We start from the raw sequence: 23,487 nt of genomic DNA, 5'->3' as shown, positions 1-23,487 counted from the left end.
GGGACATCGCTGTTCAAAATGTATTCGACTTGAATTTCTCAGAACCTGCTGGCGTGGAGCATCAGAGCAAATGGGTTGTGGCTTCTCCCAGTCAAGAACTGTCAGAAATAACTAATCAAATTACAGTTGGTTATGAAACAAACTTGATAATATCTTGATGGGCCATAACATAGTCATATTATTGCAGGACTATTAAGTAATGTTCTGGAGAACTAAGTTCATATCCTGCCACAGCAGATGATAGAACTTGAATTCAAATTCAATAAAAGTTTGGAATTAAGAGTCTAATGATGACCATGAGTCCGCTGTCAACTGTTGGAAAAACCCATGCGGTTGACTAATGTCCATTAGGGAGGGGAACTGCCATCTTTACCTGGTCTGGCTTACACGTGACTCCAGACCCACAGCAATGTGGTTGACTGCTAACTATTGGGCAGTAAATGCTGGGATAATCAGTTGTGTCCTCATCCCATGAATGAATATTAAACAAAACCCAGTAGATGCATCAAGTAAAATTTGTTTTGGCCATTGTTATGAAGCATAACTGATCTTTCTGCTGACTTGGATTGGTGCTGCACACCACCACTGTCAGGTTCTGGTCAAATAACCCAAAGGATTTTAGCTACCAAATTTTTATTGATTGTCATCTACAGCACCTTTGCCTGAGAGATGTATGAGTGGATTCCCTAAAGTTTCTAGTTTCTTGGGCTGGCACTAAACATGAATGTGATCTGGGAAGCTGTCTTGTCATTTTTACTGGTGGAGAGATTCATTGTATCTCACTTTTTTCAAAAAAACAAAGAACTGCAGATGCTGTAAATCAGAAACAAGAACAAAAGTTGTTGAGAAAGCTCAGCAGGTCTGGCAGCAGCTGTGAAGAGAAATCCAAGTTAATGTTTCTGGTCCAGTGACCCTTCCTCAGAACTGTATCTCACTGTTGGCTGCCGACTAACCAGCTTGTATTGCTCTGTAAGGTTTGACAGTAACCTCTACCTATCCCATATTTTACAGGATGTTATTCAACTCCAGTTCACTTGCCCTTCTGATAAAGAAGAAGAAAGGCCCTCAAAGGATGGCTCTGAGAAAGAAGACAAGGAAAAGAAAGAAAAGTTGGAGAAAGTCCCAAGAAAAATGCTGTCAAGAGGTCAGAAGCTAACTTCCTGTCTGATTAATGCTGAAGATTTAGTGCAAACATTGCTAAGTAAAAAGACTTTTTAAATTGTATCACACGATCTAAAACTGATCGCTATTTGCACCACAGAAGGCTACCATTTGAGCTGTTATGTCCATGCAGCTCATTCGTTCCAGTCAGCAGTCATGTGGCCCTGCAAGTATTTTCTCTTCAGATAATAATCCAATTCCCTTTTGAAAGTATGATTGAATCTGCCTCCATCACACATTCCAGATACTAACCACTATCTGTATTTAAAAACAAACTATCCTCCGATAGCTTTTAGTTCTTTTACCAATCATCTTTGATCAGTGCCGTCTGGTTCTTGACCACTCTGCCGATTTTCTCCCTGTTCAGATCCCTTATTATTCTGTACAACCCTCTTATCTCCGTTCTCAGCCTTCCCTTCTCCAAGGAGAACAATCATCTGTCAATGTAACTGAAGTCCCTCAGTCATGGAATCATTTTCACGATTTTATTCTACACCCTCTCTAAAGCCTCCTGTTCATCTTAAAGTGTGGTATCCGGATTGGGGCACATTATTGCAACTGAGTTTTAACCAATGTTTTACATGTTTTTTTAGATTAGATTCCCTACAGTGTGGAAACGGGCCCTTCAGCCCAACCAGTCCACACTGACCCTCCGAAGAGTAACCCATCCAGACCCATTTCCTTCTGACTAATGCACCTAATACTACGGGCAATTTAGCATGGCCAATTCACCTGACCTGCACACAGTTGGACTGTGGGAGGAAACTCCGTAGTAAGGGTATGGAATGCTTTGCCTGCATCGGTAGTAGATTCACCAAGTTTAAGTCATCATTGGACAGGCAAATGGACATACGTGGAATAGTGTAGGTGGGATGGGCTTCAGATTAGTATGACAGGGCAGCGCAACATCGAGTGCCGAAGGGCCTGTACTATGCTGCAATGTTCTATGTTCACTCAGAGGAAACCCACGCAGACATGGGGAGAATGTGCACAGACAGTCACCCAAGGCTGGAATCGAAACTCTCATGCTGTGAGGTAGCAGTGCTAACCACTGAGCTACCATGCTTCCCCATAACTACTTTGGCACTTTTTGCCTCTTTACAAAGATGCCATTGGCTGCCTTAATCACTTTAACCTGCCCTGCTGTCTTCAACTGTTTGGGACATTTACCTCAGTCTCTCTGTTTCAGTACCCCCCTTTTTGAATTGTACCTTTTACATTACCTCTCCTCGATCTTACGGCCAAAATAATGGTTCCATGCTTTCTCTGAATTAAATTTCAGCTGTCACGTGGTTGTTCATTTCAGCTTACATCCTGTTGAATTCTGTCAATATCATCATCATCACAGTTCACAATATGTTCAAGTTCTGTGTCAACTGTGGAGAAAGAAGACCTTGTTCAACATTGCAGTTTTGAAAATTGAAGCAACAAGGAGGTGTGACAATCACAAAATCTATCTGAATCCATCTTATTAGATATACAAGGTGTTTGTGGGATTATGTGGAATGTTTTCAAAGGCAGTCTGAATAAGAATATAATTTTGTCGTTGCATATTCTGCCCATTCTGTACTATTCCAACAGAACTGGTTTAGTCAAGGACACATGGAATTCATAGAAATTGGGCAACTGGGTTAAGGTTTGCTCCTTTTGATTAGTGTTGAAATGTTTCAAGACCTGCTATTTTCAGATGTTCACTTTGTTTCTGTTATCATAGGCAGTCAGAAATACAGTAATAAAATGGATTTGCTTGGCTATGGGAGATTTCATTAAATGAATATCAGATGGTTGGATTCATTTCTACAACAGTACCGTGTAACAAGGTTTCAGCTCACTATTAACCTCCCTTGTCCCCTCCAAATAAGAGTGTATAAGATGTTTCTGTTGGTTTTCAGCTGTTTATTAAGCATACCTGTTCTGGAGAATTATACTGCTTTTCTCACCCTGTGACAAGCATCTCCTGTCTGATTTACCAATGACTGCATCTCTCTACTTCAAAAACGAGTCCTGAACCATTTTTTGTGAGAGCACCTTGGACTGGATAATTGTGATATTTTCCCCCCTCCTTGTCATTTAGCAGCTTTTGGCGAGTATCCACAAGTGCTGCAACATGGGAAGAACACAGACTCCCCTTCCTAAATGGCACAGTGGAACGAACAGTCAGTGGAGAACTGCAGACCAGTGTCGATAAGAAAGCAACACGCAGACCAGATACTCCACTACAGGAGCAGTCCTCCCAACACCCACAAACTGAGCTGCATCAGAACATTATCTAAATGGGCCACAACACACTAATGCTCAGGAACTACGAGCAGCAGAAGAAAAATACCTATACAGTGCAATCAAGAACAACAGGTACTCCATAATTCCTGATGAAGAGCTTTGGCCCGAAACGTCGATTTTCCTGCTCCTTGGATGCTGTCTGATGTGCTGTGCTTTTCCAGCACTACACTCATCCTGACCCGATAAACACAGTCCACCGATTCTTAAACAACAAACCCAAATAAGGAGATAAACACGCCCAGAGACTCTAGTCTAGAGACATCAAAGACCTCTCTGAAATGACTTCCAGACTACACAGACCCCTTGGCATCATGGTAGCCCACAAATCTACCAACACACTGAAACAGCTACTGATGAACCAACAGCCAGCAAAATGAATGTCATTTACAAAATACCCTGCAAGGACTGTAACAAATACTACATCGGACAGACAGGCAGGAAACTAGCCCCCAGGATACATGAACACCAACTCGCCACCAAAAGACATGACCTGCTATCACTAGTGTCCTTACACACAGATAAAGAAGGACCCCACTTTGACTAGGAGAACACACCCATCCTAGGACAGACTAAACAGAGAGACACACGGGGATTCCTAGAGGCTGGCATTCAAACTGGAACTCCATCAATAAACACATCGATTTGGACCCCATTTACCAACCTCTAAGAAAAAGAACCAGAAATGATATCACCCACCTTAACAGACCAAGACACACAAACAGAAAGTAGGTCAGAACACCAGTGCTTCACCAGAGGCTCACTGAAGGTGTTACCCAGCATGGTGACAATTTCTGAGAACAAACCTACCAGCTCAGCGAGCAAACTTACAACCTGAGTGCTAGAGATATTAACCCAGTAATCCAATCAAGTACTTTTATTCGCAGCATAGAGTCTCTACCTCAAACCCTTGTGAATGATTGTATTTTGTCGGATGGTGCACGATCCTTCCAATTCTGGAATAACTGACGGCACAAAAAGAACACAATAAACATTATGTAAAATTTAGTTAATAACAAAAGGAGATTTAGTTTAAAATAACAAAAGCAGCTATGTAATGAGCCAGTTTCTATGTATGGTTTTGACATTGTGAAAATTTGATTTGCTAATCAGGAATGCAGACACCGTTAGAGCTCTGATGATTGGAAAACATTTTTCACACAGTCAAAATTTCATAAACAGCTTGGAGAAAAGGTTGCTACAAAGTTTACATTCAAAATTTTGGTTCTTCCATTAAATTATTGCACATAATGAGTCTTTGAAAGTTTTTACACCCACAGTTTTATCATTAGCTCTGCATGCATATATATTTTATAGCTGCCATTTGGGGAAACCTTAATATGATAAAAGAGTAAAAGCTTTGGAAAAATGATCACTGGTAGATATTTAGTTGGTGTTCAGATTTGTTCTTTATGTAAGACTATAGATAATAGACAATAGGTGCAGGAGTAGGCCATTCAGCCCTTCGAGCCTGCACCACCATTCAATATGACCGTGGCTGATCATCCCTAATCAGTATCCGCTTCCTGCCTTATCTCCATAACCCTTGATCCCACTATCTTTGAGAGCTCTATCCAACTCTTTCTTAAATGAATCCAGAGACTGGGCCCCCACTGCCCTCTGGGGCAGAGCATTCCACACAGCCACCACTCTCTGGGTGAAGAAGTTTCTCCTCATATCTGTCCTAAATGGTCTACACCGTATTTTTAAGCTGTGTCCTCTGGTTCAGCACTCACCCATCAGCGGAAACATGTTTCCTGCCTCCAGAGTGTCCAATCCTTTAATAATCTTATATGTCTCAATCAGATCCCCTCTCAGTCTTCTAAACTCAAGGGTATACAAGCCCAGTAGCTTCAATCTTTCAGTGTAAGGTAATCCCTCCATTCCAGGAATTGACCTCGTGAACCTAAGCTGCACTCCCTCAATAGCCAGAATGTCTTTCCTCAAATTTGGAGACCAGAACTGCACACAGTACTCCAGGTGTGGTCTCACCAGGGCCCTGTACAGCTGCAGAAGCACCTCTTTGCTTCTATACTCAATTCCTCTTGTTATGAAGGCCAGCATGCTATTAGCCTTCTTCACTACCTGCTGTACCTGCATGCTTGCCTTCATTGACTGGTGTACAAGAACAACCAGATCTCTCTGTACTGCCCCTTTACCTAAATTAATTCCATTGAGGTAGTAATCTGCCTTCCTGTTCTTGCCACCAAAGTGGATAACCATACATTTATCCACATTAAACTGCATTTGCCATGCATCTGCCCACTCACCTAACTTGTCCAGGTCACCCTGTAATCTCCTAACATCCTCATCACATTTCACCCTGCCATCCAGCTTTGTATCATCAGCAAATTTGCTAATGTTATTGCTGATACCATCTTCTGTATCGTTAACATATGTTGTAAAAAGCTGCGGTCCCAGCACGGATCCCTACGGTACCCCATTAGTCACTGCCTGCCATTCCGAAATGGAGCCGTTTATCACTACTCTTTGTTTCCTGTCAGCCAACCAATTTTCGATCCAATCTAGTACTTTGCCCCCAATACCATGTGCCCTAAGTTTACTCACTAACCTCCTGTGAGGGACTTTATCAAAAGCTTTCTGAAAGTCCAGGTACACTACATCTACTGGATCTCCCTCGTCCATCTTCAGAGTTACATCCTCAAAAAATTCCAGAAGATTAGTCAAGCATGATTTCCCCTTCATAAATCCATGCTGACTCTGTCCTATCCTGTTACTACTATCCAGATGTGCCGTAATTTCATCCTTTATAATAGACTCCAGCATCTTTCCCACCACTGAGGTCAGACTAACTGGTCTATAATTTCCTGCTTTCTCTCTCCCACCTTTCTTAAAAAGTGATATAACATTACTTTATCCTTCTTTATGGTCATTTAAGCGGGCATTGGATAGGCATTTGGAAGTTATTGGGCTAGTATAGGTTAGGTAGGATTCGGTCGGCGCAACATCGAGGGCCGAAGGGCCTGTACTGCGCTGTATCCTTCTATGTTCTATTAGCCACCCTCCAATCCTCAGGAACCGACCCCAAATCTATCGAACTCTGGAAAATAATCACCAACGCATCCACGATTTCCCGAGCCACCACCTTCAGTACCCTGGGATGTAGACCATCAGGCCCCAGGGACTTATCAACCTTCAGACCTAACCGTCTCTCCAACACCAATTCCTGGCAAATATAAATTTCCTTAAGTTCAGGTCCTTCAGCCACTGTTACCTCAGGGAGATTGCTTGTGTCTTCCCCAGTGAACACAGATCTGAAGTACCCATTTAATTCTTCTGCCCTTTCTTTGTTCCCTGTAATATATTCCCCTGTTTCCGTCTTTAAGGGCCCAATTTTAATCCTAACCGTTTTTTTGCCTTGCACATACTTAAAAAAAAAGCTATTACTATCCTCCTTTATATTATTGACCAGTTTACCTTCGTACCTCATTTTTCCTCTGCGTATTTCCTTCTTAGTAATCCTCTGTTGTTCTTTAAAAGCTTCCCAGTCCTCTGTTTTCCCACTTATCTTTGCGATGTTTTACTTTTTCTCTTTTAACTTTATATGTTTCTTAACTTCCCTCGTCAGCCACGGCCACCCATGCCTCCTCCTGGGATCTTTCCTCCTTTTTGGAATGAACTGATCCTGCATCTTCTGCATTATACACAGAAATATCTGCCACTGTTCCTCCACAGTCATCCCTGCTAAGGTATTGCACCATTGAACTTTGGCCAGCTCCTCCCTCATAGCTCCATAGTTCCCTTTATTCAACAGAAGTACCGTCACTTCCGACTGTACCCTCTCCCTCTCAAATTGCAGATAGAAGCTTATTGTATTATGGTCACTACTTCCCAATGGCTCTTTCACTTCGAGGTCTCTGACCAATTCTGGTTCTGGTTAGACTATTAGAGAATCTGTAATGTTATGTCACCTTGGAATCCAGCAAGATCTTGAGCTGAACAAGCTCGAATTTTCATCTCTGTAGTGCTACCTGACTGTACCCCTTCTTCTGAAATCCTCATCTTTGTCATTGTTACCTTCTCCAGCCTCAATTATTTTGATGTTTTCCTGGCCTGGTCCTCTATTCTGCATATCTCTATAGACTTGAACTTGTGCAAAAGACTGCCTGTATCTGAACCTGTACCAGGTCATCCTCAACTACATTAGCTGTCTGCTCCCCAATTTTCCATTCTCAAGTTTAAATCTCCAGTCCTTCCCATCTCCTGCCTCAAGCCTGGAGCTCACTCCTCTTTGCACTATAAACTTTTCAGCAGTCCTCTGCTGCATTTGCTGCAACTCTGATAACCATGTCTTGCATCCTGAAATTTCCACTCCTGACTGCTTTTCTTGTTTTTAAAAACCTCCTTAAACCACCTTTGACCAAGTGTTTGCACACTTATCTAGATAACCCCTCCTTCTGGCTTGATGTGAATTTTCGTTTGCATTTGAAGTTCTTTGAAAAACCCTGGGAGTTTTCTACATTTAAGGTACTTTGTACTTGTAAGTTGTTGATCTGATATCACACCTGCTTACTCTTTTTCTCTGATTCTGCCCTTAGGGCAGTGGCACTTCCAATGAGTAACCTAGCTGATTTTTTTTTATTTGACTTCCTTAACCCAGGAATGCTGCACTAATATAATCATCAATTTTTGTTTCTTCCTGACCTGTCAAATTCAGCATCAAATGTATGGGCAAACTGTTTTGCCATGGTGAACATCCCAGCTGACTCCAGCTGCTCTCAACAAATGCTGACTTTCCAACAAATCTTGTTCAGCAGTTTAATTGATTTATTTTTCAAACATAGCTCTTTCTCGTCCAGGCTGAGAGAAAACGTCAGTCCCCTGACTAGAAATCAGACAACTCTACACAGCCCATGGGTCTTCCGAGAACACCACAAATTGACTTTGTTTTCCCCATCATAGCCCTCTTGGATTTTATTCTTTGTATAAAAATCACAGAATTGTGTAATAGGCAAGGTGCTGGAATATCAGAGCAAATAAACAGCAGAATACTTGAGCATTTCAGTTTACCTACTTTCGACAGCCTCGACTGGCTTGCTAGTACAGAATGTTGGGATGCAGAATCATGCTGATGACTTCCTTCACCTGTGTAATTTGACTTATCTACTGGTTCATGAAAGGAACTTGCCTCCTATTTTTCAAACTGCCGCGGAGCTAGAATATTGTGATGAAGGTTCAGGATGCATGGTTTCTTCTTGAGAACTTGAGTGGGGAAGGAACCGGACTTTAGTTTTCAGTTCTGTGGAGGTGTGACTTTTGTTTAAAACGCCAGAAATTAATTTTGGACTGCGAGTTTAAAACAAGGTTGATAAAAGGCATTTCACTTGAACAATTCTCTCAGGTGACTTATACTGGTCAGTTAATTGAAGTTTCTGCTGACTTAAATTTTTCATGGAGGGGGGCTGGTGCAGAAGAAGATCCATAAACAGCACAGGTGCTGTTTGTATGAGTCTTTGAGCAGAAGTCCTGATAAGTTTAGAGGCTGCTGAAGACCTCAATTGAGGGAACCAGTGGTAAGTAAGTGAGGTGAGTTAGCAATTTGTTTTAAGCATTTCAAGGAGAGACATTAACGAACAAAAATAGCATCTAGTAAATACACAGAATTGGCTGATATGAAAGCTATTACAGCCCTGTTGCCTGAGTAAGATGCTTTAGTGTGCAGAGAGAAGTGACTCTTTGCTCAGGTTTGAGTATCTGTTATCCAAGTGATGTGCTAAAAGGGATAAGTCTTCCTTCCTGATATTTGTAATGAGATTATTCTAATAGTTCTTGTATAGTTTGTATATTTCTTTGGTGTACAAATTTTATGTTCTTTTATGAAAGTATATTGGCAGTGTCTGTCCAAGTACTAACCACCATGGTAAACAAGCAAGACTTGTCTGGTATTACCATCACTTGGGACCAGAGCAATATATGATCAAAACTTTTTTGTCTGCACTCATCAGGGCAAATGTATTCTTGAATTGGCCCTCTTGTATTTGCCTGATTAGTGCAAGATGAAAAGTTTCAACAATCTGTCTCTTCTCAGCAAAGCTATTGGGGAGGCCTGATGTGATGCTCGACTGCTTTTATAGACTGCAGAGGAGCAGATGAGCTCCTCTGAAACTGAGAAGTCACTGTTAAACTATGAGGAGTTATGCAAGAACATGCTCATAGCACTTTAATTTACCCTTCGTTCCCTTGGTGAAACAAATAGTCTGTCCTCCTTGTCTTTGGTTCCTGAGCAGCTGCCAGGCTTTAAATTTCCAGCCATAAGTCCATCCTTCCCCCTTCCCTCTTTAAAACCTACTTTGAACAAATTTTTCTTGATCCCTTCTCTGGATCGATGTCCACCTGTTTCTGAGCATAACCAAGTGAAGTATATCTGGATGTTCCCCATGAAAAGGATGCTATATAAATACAATTGATGGATAGAGTAATCAAGATGGAGAGTTTGTCCCATGGGAAACTGGTCACAAATTCATATCCAGTTGTATGTACTGAGAGTGTTAGTCATGACACACTGCTAGAAATTCAAATATAGTGCCGTGAGATGGTTGAGTTTTCATTTCTTGCTCCTCGAATCCTGTAAACCAAGGCAGAAACAGCATCAGGTGTGGTCTTAGAGCAGTAACGTTAGTTTAAATTACTATCTTTCCAGCTAAATATATTCATATGGGGGGACAAAAGAAACACAATAGCTTTTTTTAAAAAAAAACTACCTGCATTTCTCTCAAAGGTAACTCTTTCTTTTTTAAATGCAATCATTTTGTCTTCCTTTTAACAGATTCAAGTCAAGAATATACCGACTCCACCGGAATCGATCTGCATGAGTTTCTAGTAAATACACTGAAAAGTAACCCCAGGTAAACACTTTGCATTACAGAAATACATAAACCCATCATAACCTAGAGTGAGCTATCAAAATTCACACTTTTACCAGAAATACTGGGGCATTTGTCTTGGCATTGGTGCAGAGTACTGTTGGGTCTGTGGGTATAAATGAAACACATTGTGTCCCATTTAAGACTTATTTTAGTGGTGGTTAATGTTTTATCAATGGGAAGTTGCTTTACAGATCAACTTATTAATCAACTGTCCGTATGAGCTTGTGATTCTCTGTCAGCTTGATAGATTTGTAGTCTGACATCTCAAATACACTTCAGAAGTACTTCGCTGATTGCAAAGTGTGATGGAATGTCCAGTGGTGGTGAAAAGTGTTCCATAAAAGCAAGCCTTTTTGTTGCCTAGATCATATGAATTAGGAGAAGAATTTGGCCACTCAACCCTTGAACCTGCACCAGAATTCAGTAAGATCACGGCTGACTACATCAACTGATCTGGTTACTTTAAGTTTACAAGGAATCTATCTACACCCATCCTAATGCAACTTAAAGACTCTGCTTCCACTTACTGTTCAAGAAGAGTTGGAAAGTTCGTGACCCTCTGGGAAGGAATTGCTCCCCATCCCTATCCTGAATGAGACAAAAAACACGTGGAAAGACAGGTTGTGAAAAGGATACAAACCGTTTACACTGACATGTTGGTAGGTTAAGTAAGTGGGCAAAAAGTTGGCAAATGGAGTATAAGGTGGGAAAATGCAAAGTTGTTCATTTTGGAAGGGCAAACAAAAGAGCAGTATTATTTAAATGGGGAAAAACCGCAACACGAAGGGTCTTATGACCGAAAGCTAGCACACAGACAACAGGTAATCAGGAAGGCTAATGAAATGTTGGCCCTTATTTCAAGGGATTGGAGTATAAGAGGAGGGAAGTCTTACTGCAACTGTACAAGGTTTTGGTGAAATCACATCTGGAGCACTGAGCAGTTTTGGTCCCTTTTATTTAAGGAAATATTTCATTGGGAAGGTTCATTAGGATGATCCCTGGTATGGAGGGACTTTCTTATGAGCATAGGCTCAACAGGTTGAGAGTCTACTCACTGGCATTTAGAAGAATGAGAAGTGAACTCGTTGAAACATAAAGGGCTAGCCATAGAACACAGTGGTTACAAGAACAGTCAGAGGCTTGGAACCCTACAAGTAACTCCCCTCCTGACTCAAAGGGTGTCCACCATCGACAAGGCACAAGTCAGAAGTGTGATGGAATACTCCCCACTTGCTCCAACAGCCCTTCAGAAGCTTGACACCATCCAGAGCAAAGCAGCCCACTTGATTGATCAATTGACATCTATTCCCTCCATTGTTGACACTCAGTGTATACCATCTACAAGATGCACTGTAGAAATTCACCAAGGCTCCTTAGCATATTCCAAAACCCACACCCACACCTACTACCATCTCAAAGGACTAGGGCAGCAGGTATATAAGAACACCCCCTGCAAGTTCCCCTCCAAACCACTCACCATCCTGATTTGGAAATATATAGTCGTTCCTTCATTGGGTCAAAATCCTGGAATTGCCTCCCTCACATTGTGAATGGACATTGTGGACGTCCACGCACCCAGATTGCAGTGGTTCAAGAAGGCAGCTCATTGCCCATCCCTATCTGCCTTGGAGAAGGTGGTATTACATGGTGACCTTGCCCCTGAAGCTCAACCCATAAATAGATAAATAAAAACATCCATCCAATCCAGGTTTTAGTCTAGCCAACCTTGCATTAACTTCTGATGCATTTATATCTTCCCTTAAATAAGGACACCACTCTGAAATTTAGTGCTCCAGATGCTATCTCACCTATACTCTGTATAACTGAAGCTAATCTTCCTGTTTTTGTAATCTATTCACCTTACAATAAACCACAAAATCTTATTGGCTTTCCTTATTTCTTGCTGCTTCTGCCGACTAGCCTTTTGTAATTCATGAACTTGGACACTTGTTGGAAATCTAAATAGTCTGCCCACTGGTTCCCCTTTATCCACAGCATGTCTTTCTTCCTCAAAGAACTCCAATAAAGTGATTGAATGTACGTTCCCCTTCACAAAACGATGTTTGCTCTGCCTGATTTAGCGTGATTTGTTCTAAGTGCTCAGCTATAATGTCTTTAAGAATAGCTTAACACCTGTTATGACAGATGTTACAAGCCAGTTGAACTGTAGTTTCCTGCTTTCCTTCTTTTCTCCAGCTAATTCTAAGATGTTACTTATACCTCCTTTATTGAAAATTCATTTTAAATAAAAACCTGTTCAATTCATTTGTCTCCTCCTTATTTTCCATTGTTAATTTCCCAGACTTTCTGTAGGACCACCACTCATTTTGTTAACTTTAAAATAAATACCTACAGAAACTAATTAGCTACTTGTGTTTCTGGCTAGTGTTCTTTCATATTCTACTTTTCCCCTCCTTTATTAATATTTTAAACCTTCTTCATTGGATGAAATTTAAAGAACAATCTTCAGACCTGCCACCCATCTTCATGTAATTATATGCTTTCTTTGTGTGATAATTTCTCAGACATTTATTGTTTATCACAGATGGCAAGTTCTCCCTGTACTTTCCATTGAAAGAAAAACCAATCTGTGTTCTGTGCATTCCGAAATATATCTGTAAATGTCTGTCATGTCATATTATCTGTTGATCTGCTCCTTACCTGAATTTGCCAATTTATTTTCACTAGCTCTGCTTTCATGGCCTCAAAGTTGCCCTTACTCACGTGTAAAATAGGAGTCTTGAATCCAGTCTCCTCTTCCTTCAACTGAATGTAAAATTCAATTATATTATCAATCGCTGTTACCTAGAGGCACCTTCACTAAGAGGGCATTAATTAATCCTATTGTGTTGCACAATGCTAGAGTCAATACAAACTGTTTTCTGGTTTGCTTTAGAATGTGCTGTGCTTAGAAACTCTCAAAGTCATTCTATATGAACTCTTCACTGAGGCTACCTTAGTCCATCTGATTTTTTTCACTACGCACAAATTAAAACTGCCCTATGAGTATTGGTGTATCTTTTTGGCAAGGCCCCAGTATTTATTTTATTTTTCATCTGACTGAGCTTACTCTTCAGAGGCCTGTACACCACTCCCACAAGTAATTACTATCATTTCTCACCTCTACCAAAAATGCTTATGCATCCTGGTTTCCTGAATCTGGGTCATTGCTTTCTATTATACTAAAACCATAATTAACAGAGCCACCTCTCCACCTTTTCCTCACTCCCTGGTCTTCCTATTGTCATGTACCCTTCAAACTTTAAGTTTCAATCTAATCCTGCAGCCATGCCTCTAATGGCTGCAATGCTGTATTTAAAAATTGATTGGCAAATAGAAATAATTGTTTTTTAAATGCTACATGTTTCAGGTACAGCAGCTTTAGTTTTGTCATTTGTGCTTTTTTTAAAAACCTGTAGCCTTATTAATTGATAGATTTGTACTCTGTGTCCCCTCTTCGTCATTGTCTGCTTATCAATTCCCTTTTAATATCCATCTTGCCTTGTCTCTACTGTATGATCCTGTGACCCTGTGATTTCATTTGAAGTTGTCCCTAGCATCCTACTTATGTGATAGCTTTTGGTGTAATTTTGGGAAGGAGTTGAAATAGCGTTTTAGTCTAATAATTAATGTAATATAATGTGTGGCATTTGTTCTTAATCACCCTGAACACCATGGGCTCTTATTTAGTAGCCTACTATATAGCACCTTGTCAAAGTCTTCTGGAATTCCAAACAGATCATGGCCACTGACTCTCCTTTGTCTAATTTGCTCATGACCTCCTGTTGACAAAACTGTGCTGACTCAGCCTTATGTTACCATGCATTTCCCAGTACTCTTCAGTCCCATCCATTAGAATGAACGTCTACCTGCCTCCCTCCTTAAACTGGGTGTTACAGGAGGCATTTTCCAGTTCTCTGGGACCCTCCTTTACTCCAATGATTCCTGAAAGATCACCAATGTCTCTATAATTTCCTCCTTGACAGTTTTCTTTTCTATTACTAGCTAACTTCTCTCCGCTTTTAAGTTGTCCTGTGCTGCTTTTTAAAAGGCTTCCCAATCCTCTGGCTTCTCCAGTAATCTTCACCATATTGTATGCTTTTATTTTTATGATGTCCCTAACTTCCCTTGGCAGGCACAGCTGCCTCATCCTCCCCTTAGTCTATTTCTTCTTCCTTGGGATGAATTTCTGCTGTGCCTCCCGAATTATCCCCAGAAACTCCGGCCATTACTGCTCCACCACCTTCTCTGCGAGGCTCTCCTCCCAGTCAACTCTGTCCAGCTCCTCAAATATCTTTGCTACTACCTTTATTCAATTGTAATATTGTTACACCAGATTCTAGTTTCTCCCTCTCAAATTCAGGGCAAATTCTATCATATTATGGTCACTGCCCCCAAGGGGTTCCTTCACCTTAAGCTTCCTGATCAAGTCTGCCACATTACACGTCACCAAATCCAGAATTGCTTGTTCCCTGGAGCACTATACTACCAACTGCTCCAAAACAAAACCATCTCGGACATTGCATAAATTCCTTTTCTTGGCATCTGCTGCCAACCTGATTTTCCCAGTCCACCAGCACATTGAAACCCCCATGATTATTGCAACAGTGTCTTTCTTTCTTGCCTTTTCTATCTCCTAATTCATTTTCTGCCCCACACCAGACTAATTTTAGGAGGCCTGGATGTAACTCCCATCAGGGTCATCTTTCCTTTGCAGTTCCTTAGCTCTACCTAGACAAATTCTACATCTCTAACTCTAAATGGAGGAGGAACTCAGTAGGTACTCTGCATCAGTCTTCACTGTGGAAGATACTACAGGTACACAATCCTTTTTATTCGAAACATCTGGGACCAGCTGGTTTTCAGAATACGTGACAGCTCAATGGTGATATTTTTAAAAATCTTACTGAACAGCAGACTCAGAAACTAGCCCTAAGACAGAATTGAGGCCTGCCAGTGCTGGGCCATGCACCACCATCACCACCACCCAACCTCCCCGCACACACACACGCATCCCCCTCAGGGAGGGTCTCAGAACTGAGGAAACAACAAAACTGGGTAATGGATAACCCCTGCTTAAGAGGAGAAGGGAGGCAGAAGATAGGAAATTATAGGCCAGTTAGCCTAACTTCAGACATTGGTCAGATATCACAGTAGTACTTGGACGTGCATTGTAAAATAGGACTAAGTCAGCATGGTTTCATCAAGGGGAGTTCATTCCTGACAAATTACTTAGAATTCTTTGACGCGATAATCAGCAAGTTAGACAAAGTGAACGTGATGGATTTGTATTTCCAGAAGGCCTTTGACAAGGTTATGCACAGGAGGCTGCTCAATAAGAGGTCAGTCCATGATGTTTGGAGCAAGACATGAATAGAGGATTCACTGATTGGCAGAAGGCGGAGTGGGATAAAAGGGTCAATCCAGAATGACTAGTAAAACTTTGTAAGGGTCAATGTTAGGACCACAACTATTCACATTACACATTAACAATACGGACAAAAGAACAAAGTGCATTTTTGCTAAGTTTGCAGATGACACCAAGATTGCTGGTGTTGAAGTGGGGAAGCTGCAGAAGGTCTTGGATAGGTCAGGAGAATGGGCAAAGAAATGGCAGATGGAATACAGTGTGGGAAAGGGTTTGCATTTGGTTAGAAGACAAGCAGATTAATTTTCTAAACAGAGAGGCTTCTAAAGCATAAAAAGGGACTTGGGAGTCTGTTCAGGATTCTCTCAAGGTTAACATGCAGGTTCTGTTTGTAGTTAGGAAGGCCAATGCAATGTTAGCATTCATTTCAAGAGGGTTAGAATACAAGAGCAGAGATGTACTGCTTGAGGCTGTAAAAAGGACACATATGGAATATTGTGACTGACTTTGGGCCCTGTACCGAAGGAAGGATGTGCTGGTGTTGGAGGGGATCCAGAGGAGGTTTACAAGAATGATCCCATGTCATTTGAGGAGCAGTTGAGAACTTTGGATCTGTACTCAGTAGAGTTGAAAAGGATGAGGGGGATTTCATTGAAAATTACAGAATACTGAGAGGCCTGGATAGAGTGGACCTGGAGGAGATGCTTCCACTAGGAGGAGAGACTAGGAGTGGACGGCACAACCTCAGAGTGAAGGGACAACTCTAGAACAGAGATTAGGAAGAATTTCTTACAGCCAGACCGTGGTGAATCTGTGGGACCCATTGCTGCAGAGGGCTGTAGAGGCCAAGTCAGGGAGTGTCTAAGACCGATAGATATGTTCTGATTGGTATGGGGATCAAGAGTTATAGGGAGAAGGCAGGAGAGTGGGATTGAGAAACATATCAGCCATGAATGAATGCTGGAGCAGATTCATTTAGCTGAAAGGCTTCTGTATCGTATGGTCTTAAGAGTGTAGGGAAATTCAATGCTTAAAGGGACCAAACTTAAAGGGTTTGTATCTTAATGCACGAAGCATCCGGAATAAGGTAGATGAACTGATGGTGCAAATTGAGGTAAATGTATTTGATCTCATAGCCATTCCGGAAGCATTGTTACAAGGAGATCAGAACTGGGAACTTTTGTTTCAGAGAGACTGGAGGGATGGAAAAAGGTGGTGGGGTAGCACTGTTAATAACAGATGAAATGAGGACAGTTGAGAAAGATGATCTAGGCTTGGATGATGTAGAGTAGCCACTCTGTAGGAAAGGCTATAAATCCACAAATAATAGGAGTATGTGAAAAGAACACAGCAATAATTGAGAGACTATAATCTCCATGTTGATTTGGTTACTGTACACAGTAACTCACGGTATGATACAGAGACTGGAACTGAGCATGTTGAAATTAGGATATTTGTAAGAGGTGATCTAGGCTTAGATGATGTAGAGTCCATTTGCATAAGGCAGAAAACAGCAAGGGAATGAAGACATTTGTTGAGTAGTGTATAGACCCTCAAGGAGTAGATACTCTGTAGGAAAGGGTATAGATCAGAATAGAGCAATAATTCTGGGTGACTTCCATCTTCATGTTAATTGGGTCCGTCAAGTTGGAAAGGGTAGCTATGACAATGAATTCATAAAGTGCAGTAGGGATAGCTTCCTAGAGCAATGTCATAGCCTACTTCCTGGTTGGTTCTATCTTGAATCTGATAATTAGGTAAGGTTTAATAAATGACCTCCAAGTAAAAGATCGTCGAGGAAGCAGTGATCATAGCATGACAGGATTTAATATTCAGTTTGAGTGAGAAACTTAAGTTGAAAGGAACTGTTTAACTTAAAGGGAATTACAATGAGTCAAAGGGATATACAGCACGGAAACAGACCCTTTGGTCCAACTCGTCCATACCGACCAGATTTTCTACATTTATCTAGTCCCATTTGCCAGCATTTGGCCCATATCCCTCGAAACCCTTCTTATTCATATACCCACCCAGATGCCTTTTAAATGTTGTAATTGTACCAGCTGACACTACCACCTCTGGCATACATGCTCCACCCTCTGCGAGAAGTTGTTACCTCTTAGGTCTCTTAAATCTTTCCCCCTCACCTTAAACCTATGCCCTCTCTAGTTTCAGACTTCCCTAACATGGGGAAAAGACCTTGGCTATTCACCCTATCCATGCTGCCTGCATTTGGCCTATATCCCTCAATGTTTCATATTCATGTACCTATCCAAATGTCTTTTAAATGTTGTAAGTGTACCTGCGTCTCCCACTTCTGGCAGTTCATTCCACATATGAGCCAACCTCACTCAAAAAGATACCCCTCTGATTCTTTTCAAATTTTTCTCTTCTCACCTTAAAAATATGCTCCCGAGTTTTGAATTCCGCCAGCCTGGGGAAAATACCTTTGCTGTACACCTTCTTTAGCCCCCTCATAATTTTATAAACCTTGATAGGGCCACCCCTCAAACTCCTCCACTCCAGTGGCGAAAAAAAAGTCCCAGCCTATCCTTATAGCAAACCCTCCAGTCCCAGCAACATTCCAGTGAATCTTTTCTGAACCCTCTCAAATTTAATAATATACTTCATATAGCAGGGTGACCAGAACTGTACATAGTACTCCAAAAGTGACCTCACCAACATCCTGTAAAACCTCAAATCATCCAAAGCAAATATTTTTGGAAGGTATACTAACTGCCCTAACCACATGCCAAAGATAACACAACTTCACTACAAATGTACTTGAATGATGGCTCAAGGCTCCCAAGTAGTTTGAAAGACTTGCAAAACAAAAAGTAAACTTAATTCCTGTACAAACCAATAGGATGAATGAAACAATAGTGTCCAAGCAAACACCGTAACCATAAATTGAGGCACCATTGAAATGTAGAAGCAATTTTCATTATGATAGGATTGGAGAGAATCTAGCATCAATTGCTAATAAGCACTAAAGCTGGAGGGAAGGGCAAATGCTCCAGTTGGGAGATGCAAAGACCATAACCCTCTATAAAGGAAAATGAATTGGGGATCGAGTTAGCGATAATGAACTGAGAGGATAGATGAGACTTTGAGTCAGGTGTTACTAGGGGACATAGCTTTAAATTAAGGGGTGGTAGGTATAGGACAGATGTTAGGGGTAGATTCTTCACACAGCGGGTTGTGAGTTCATGGAATGCCCTGCCCGTATCAGTGGTGAACTCTCCTTCTTTATGGTCATTTAAGCGGGCATTGGATAGGCATTTGGAAGTTATTGGGCTAGTATAGGTTAGGTAGGATTCGGTCGGCGCAACATCGAGGGCCGAAGGGCCTGTACTGCGCTGTATCCTTCTATGTTCTATGTTCTATGAGACAGTAAGCAAACAGGGGCAGATATTTAAAAGGAGGTAATTCATGACTTTCAGCAAAAATACACCCTAGGAAGGAGGAAAGATTCTGAAAGGGGTAAACCAGTCATGCTAACCAAGTAAGTTGACAAGGAAAAGATATCAGAGGCTAAAGTCAACCCCGAAGATAGAGATAAGTTCAGAGTCCCACAAAGGAAGACTAAAAAGATAATTAAAGACAAAACAAACTATGAAGGCAAACTAGTGAGAAATATAAAAACTGACAATAAGAGCTTATTTAAATAAATAAAAAGGAAGAGATCAAAGTGAACGTAGACCCCTTTAAAAAAGAATCTGGGACGACAGTTTTGGTGAATAAGAAAATGGCCGACAAGTTAAGCAGATCTTTTGCATCAGTCTTTATGGAAGATCCTTGGACCATTCCGTTAATGCTCAGGAATATGGAGAAGGAATTAAGTACTATCATTAAAGTAGTAATATTAGATAAACTAATGGAGTTAAAGGTGGATCAGTCCCCCTGGTCCTGATGGCTTGGACCCAAGGATCCTAAAAGACAGAGCTAGAGATTGTGGATGCATTGGTTGCAATTTTCCAAAAACTGTGGAATCTGGAAAAGTACCAGAGGATTGGAAAACTGTTAATGTGACACCCCTATTCAAAAAGGGATTGAGGCAAAATGCAGGTCACTGTCAGTTGTTTAGCCTAATATCTATTGTTAGAAAGTATTGGAATCAATTATTAAGGAATAATACACTATTTGGAAATTAATAATCCAGGTAAACAGAATCAGTATGGCTTCATGAAAGAGCAGTAGTAAGTGACTGATTGATTTATTAGAATTTTCTGAATTTGGGCGGCACGGTGGCACAGTGGTTAGCACTGCTGCCTCACAGCGCCTGAGACCCGGGTTCATTTCCCGACTCAGGCGACTGACTGTGTGGAGTTTGCACGTTCTCCCCGTGTCTGCGTGGGTTTCCTCCGGGTGCTCCGGTTTCCTCCCACTGTCCAAAGATGTGCGGGTCAGGTGAATTGGCCATGCTAAATTGCCCGTAGTGTTAGGTAAGGGGTAAATGTAGGGGTATGGGTGGGTTTCGCTTCGGCGGATCGGTGTGGACTTGTTGGGCCGAAGGGCCTGTTTCCACACTGTAAGTCTAATCTAATCTAATCTAAATTCAACCAGAGTGGATAGAGGGGAACCAGCTGATGTGCTGTATTTAGACCTCCCAACTCCGATACTCAATGCTCTGACCAATAAAGGAAGCATACCAAACACCTTCACTATCCTATCTACCTGTGATTCTACTTTCAAGGAGCTATGAACCTGCACTCCCTAGGACCTTACCAAGTCCTGCTAAGATTTGCTTTCCCAAAGTGTCTTCCATAGTTTTAGTAAAATGTCCTTCCTTTTGTCCTCCATTCTTGAAACAAAGACCAACAGTCCATTTACCTGCTGAATTTGGATGCTAGCTCCTTGAGATTTATGCACAAAACCCCACCCCCATCCAGCTGTACTGCAGCTTTCTCCATTTTGACAATATTCAGCTTTTCATCCTGCCAGAGTGCATAACCTCACTTTTCCCACATTGTATTCCATCTGTCAAGTTTTTGCCAACTCACTTAACCTGTTTAAATCCTTAGTCAAGTTAGTACCATCCTCCCTACTTGTTTTCCCACCTGTTTGAGGGTTATCCACAAACATGGTGATAGTAGATTTGTTTCCCTCAACCAAATCATTAATAATGCAAGTAATTGTGGATCTAACGCTAATCCCTGTGGTATTCCACTAGTTACAGATTGCCATTATGAAAAGGGACAGGGAGAGACGGGGAAAATGTGACACCAATGGGAGGATGATAGAGGTAGTGGCACAGAATGGGACCACAGTGAGAGCAGCAGGAGGATAAATAAAAATGGTAGGATCAAAAGGGAAAAGCAGATGGTGAAATTTGAATTGGTACAAGTCCTTATTAATTGTGGTATATTTGAGAAACCTGGTCGAAATGCAATCGCAAATAAGTGTGGCTCACATCAAGCTTTGTGAAGAACAAAGCTTCTGCCAGCTTTTGTGTACAAACCAAGGGATTGGGTCTTCAACTAACTGTAAAAATCATTCACAGTTTTAAAATCCTTCCAAAGGCAAACTGGCCATTTGGATACAGAACTGGCTCAAAGGTAGAAGGGTTGTCTTTCAGACTGGAGGCCTGTGACCAGTGGAGTGCCACAAGGATCAGTACCAGGTCCACTACTTTTTGTCATTTGGATGTGAGCTTTAGTAAGTTTGTAGATGACACCAAAATGTGTAGTGGACAGCAAAGAAGGTTACCTCAGAGCACAACAGGATCTTGATCAGATGGGCCAATGGGCAGATGGAGTTTAATTCAGATATAGAAGAGGTGCTGCATTTTGGGAAATCAAATCGTAGCAGAACTTGTACACTTAATGGTAAGGTCCTAGGGAGCGTTGCTAAACAGAGACCTTGGAGTGCAGGTAGATAGGATAGTGAAGGCGGCATTTGGTATGCTTTATTGGTCAGAGTATTGAGTACAGGAGTTGGGAGGTCATGTTGCAGCCGTACAGGGCATTGGTTAGGCCACTGTTGGAATATCGTGTGGAATTCTGGTCTCCCTCCTATCGGAAAGATGTTGTGAAACTTGTAAATCTTTTCTGAACCCTTTCAAGGATGTTATCAGGGTTGGAGGATCTGTGCTACAGGGAGAGGCTGAACAGGCTGGGGCTGTTTTCCCTGGAGTGTCAGAGGCTGAGGGGTAACCTTATAGAGGTCTATAAAATAATGGGTGGCATGGATAGGATAAATAGACAAAAATCTTTTACCTGGGGTGGGGGAGTCCAGAACTAGAGGGCATAGGTTTAAGGTGAGAGGGGAAAGATATAAAAGAGACCTAAGGGGCAACCTTTTCCACACAGAGGGCAGTACGTGTATGGAATGAGCTGCCAGAGGAAGTGGTGGAGGCTGGTACAACTGCAACATTTAAAAGGCATCTGGATGGGTATATGAATGGGAAGGATTTGGAGGGATATGGGCCAAGTCACGGTAGGTGGGACTAGATTGGGTTGGGATATCTGGTCGGCGTGGATGGGTTGGACCAAAGGGTCTGTTTCCATATTGTACATCTGTGACCCATTGGGCTTCAAAATCTATTTGACGAATGCTGCCCATTCCACAAGTGACATTGGAGAGTGAAGGAATAGTCAAACCAATCTGAGTTCTACTTCTGCCAGTGAGGCAAATGGCACTGGACAGCCTTTGCTGAATTGTGATACTGTGTCCTGGTCAACATGCAAGGTGGACTTGGCTCTTTTGGTTGTTAGCTCATTTAATTAGGTCTTCACTCAGGCAACCATTTTCTCATCAGAAAATGTGGAGTTAAATGAAGGGGAATCTTTCACAACCAATTTCACCCCATCAGCCTTGGGCCCTAGTCTTTTCCTACAACCAATGTAACTAAACAACTGCTCCTCACACAAGAGCAAAACTGGAAGTTGTACCCTTCATCTGTAAAGATCCCCCCCATATAGGTTCTCAGCTTAGCCAAGGTCTTGTGCAAAGTTAAGAGCTGGAGTCCAGAGTGAATTTTATTTTTCAACTGGTTCAGTGATCGCTGCTATGGCGACGACCATTTAACCAGATGTTTATCTTGTTTGGTTCTGACTTGGAGGTTACAGAGCAATTTAACTGACAGGTGGCATTTCCAGCATCTCCTGGACACCTGCCTAGGGGTTATCTTATTCCATTTAAGTCTCGTAGGACTCTTGCTGTCACAAATCCACATATCGCTAACAATTACAACGTCTTACCACACAATCCTGAAGAAAAATTATAACTCCGGTTGAGACTTGACCTTGCTTCAGGGTTTTGCTATTAGACTCTTATCAGAATATTTCCTGAGTGAGTAACTCTGCAGTTGTCTGCATTCAAGTGGTGTTCCTGAAGAAGAACTTATGCTTGAAATGTCAAGTCTCCTGCTCCAGATGCTTCCTGACCAGCTGTGCTTTTCCAGCACCAGTGGTGTTCCCCAAGCTCAGGCAGACTGGCAAAGGTGTCCACTCTGAACTTGAAACTCAAGTGCTCCATTTGTTGCATTTTCTAATGATTAAACAGTTACTACAGCTGGCTTTAAGTCCAGTTGAGCTTCAACCAGCAGGTTTTTTTTGCATTGTCATATCATTAATCCCATAGTCTAAGCATCTCATTGCTACTTGTTGTCTTAACTTCAAAATCCCCAGTGTGGATTCTCCTAGTTTTCAAATTGCCAAGTTAAAGTGATAACGCTTCAGAATTGAGAGGTGTGGGAACATAATGTTCTTCAACCAGGTCAATAGATTTTTCAAAGGTGTTAGTATCTGGGGCCTCAGGAAAAGTTAGGTTCCTGATGACAGGAAAAGCTGC

At 41.6% G+C, this 23,487-nt stretch overlaps 1 protein-coding gene across 6 annotated transcripts in view; it reads left to right on the top strand.

Moving 5' to 3' along the window:
• Positions 1 to 23,487, top strand: part of LOC132805866 (R3H domain-containing protein 2) — a 273,216-nt gene that overhangs the window by 139,622 nt on the left and 110,107 nt on the right. For all 6 annotated transcript variants that reach the window (XM_060821189.1, XM_060821193.1, XM_060821191.1 and 3 more), the window contains 2 exons: positions 1,012 to 1,144; positions 10,226 to 10,304. In XM_060821189.1, coding sequence (XP_060677172.1) covers positions 1,012 to 1,144; positions 10,226 to 10,304 — 212 coding nt within the window. The remainder of the gene's footprint in view (positions 1 to 1,011; positions 1,145 to 10,225; positions 10,305 to 23,487) is intronic.

The sequence above is a fragment of the Hemiscyllium ocellatum genome, chromosome X, assembly GCF_020745735.1.
Source record: "Hemiscyllium ocellatum isolate sHemOce1 chromosome X, sHemOce1.pat.X.cur, whole genome shotgun sequence".
Taxonomy (NCBI): domain Eukaryota; kingdom Metazoa; phylum Chordata; class Chondrichthyes; order Orectolobiformes; family Hemiscylliidae; genus Hemiscyllium; species Hemiscyllium ocellatum.
Note: the sequence above shows the minus strand (reverse complement) of the source record. Positions and strands in the feature narration are given on the sequence as shown.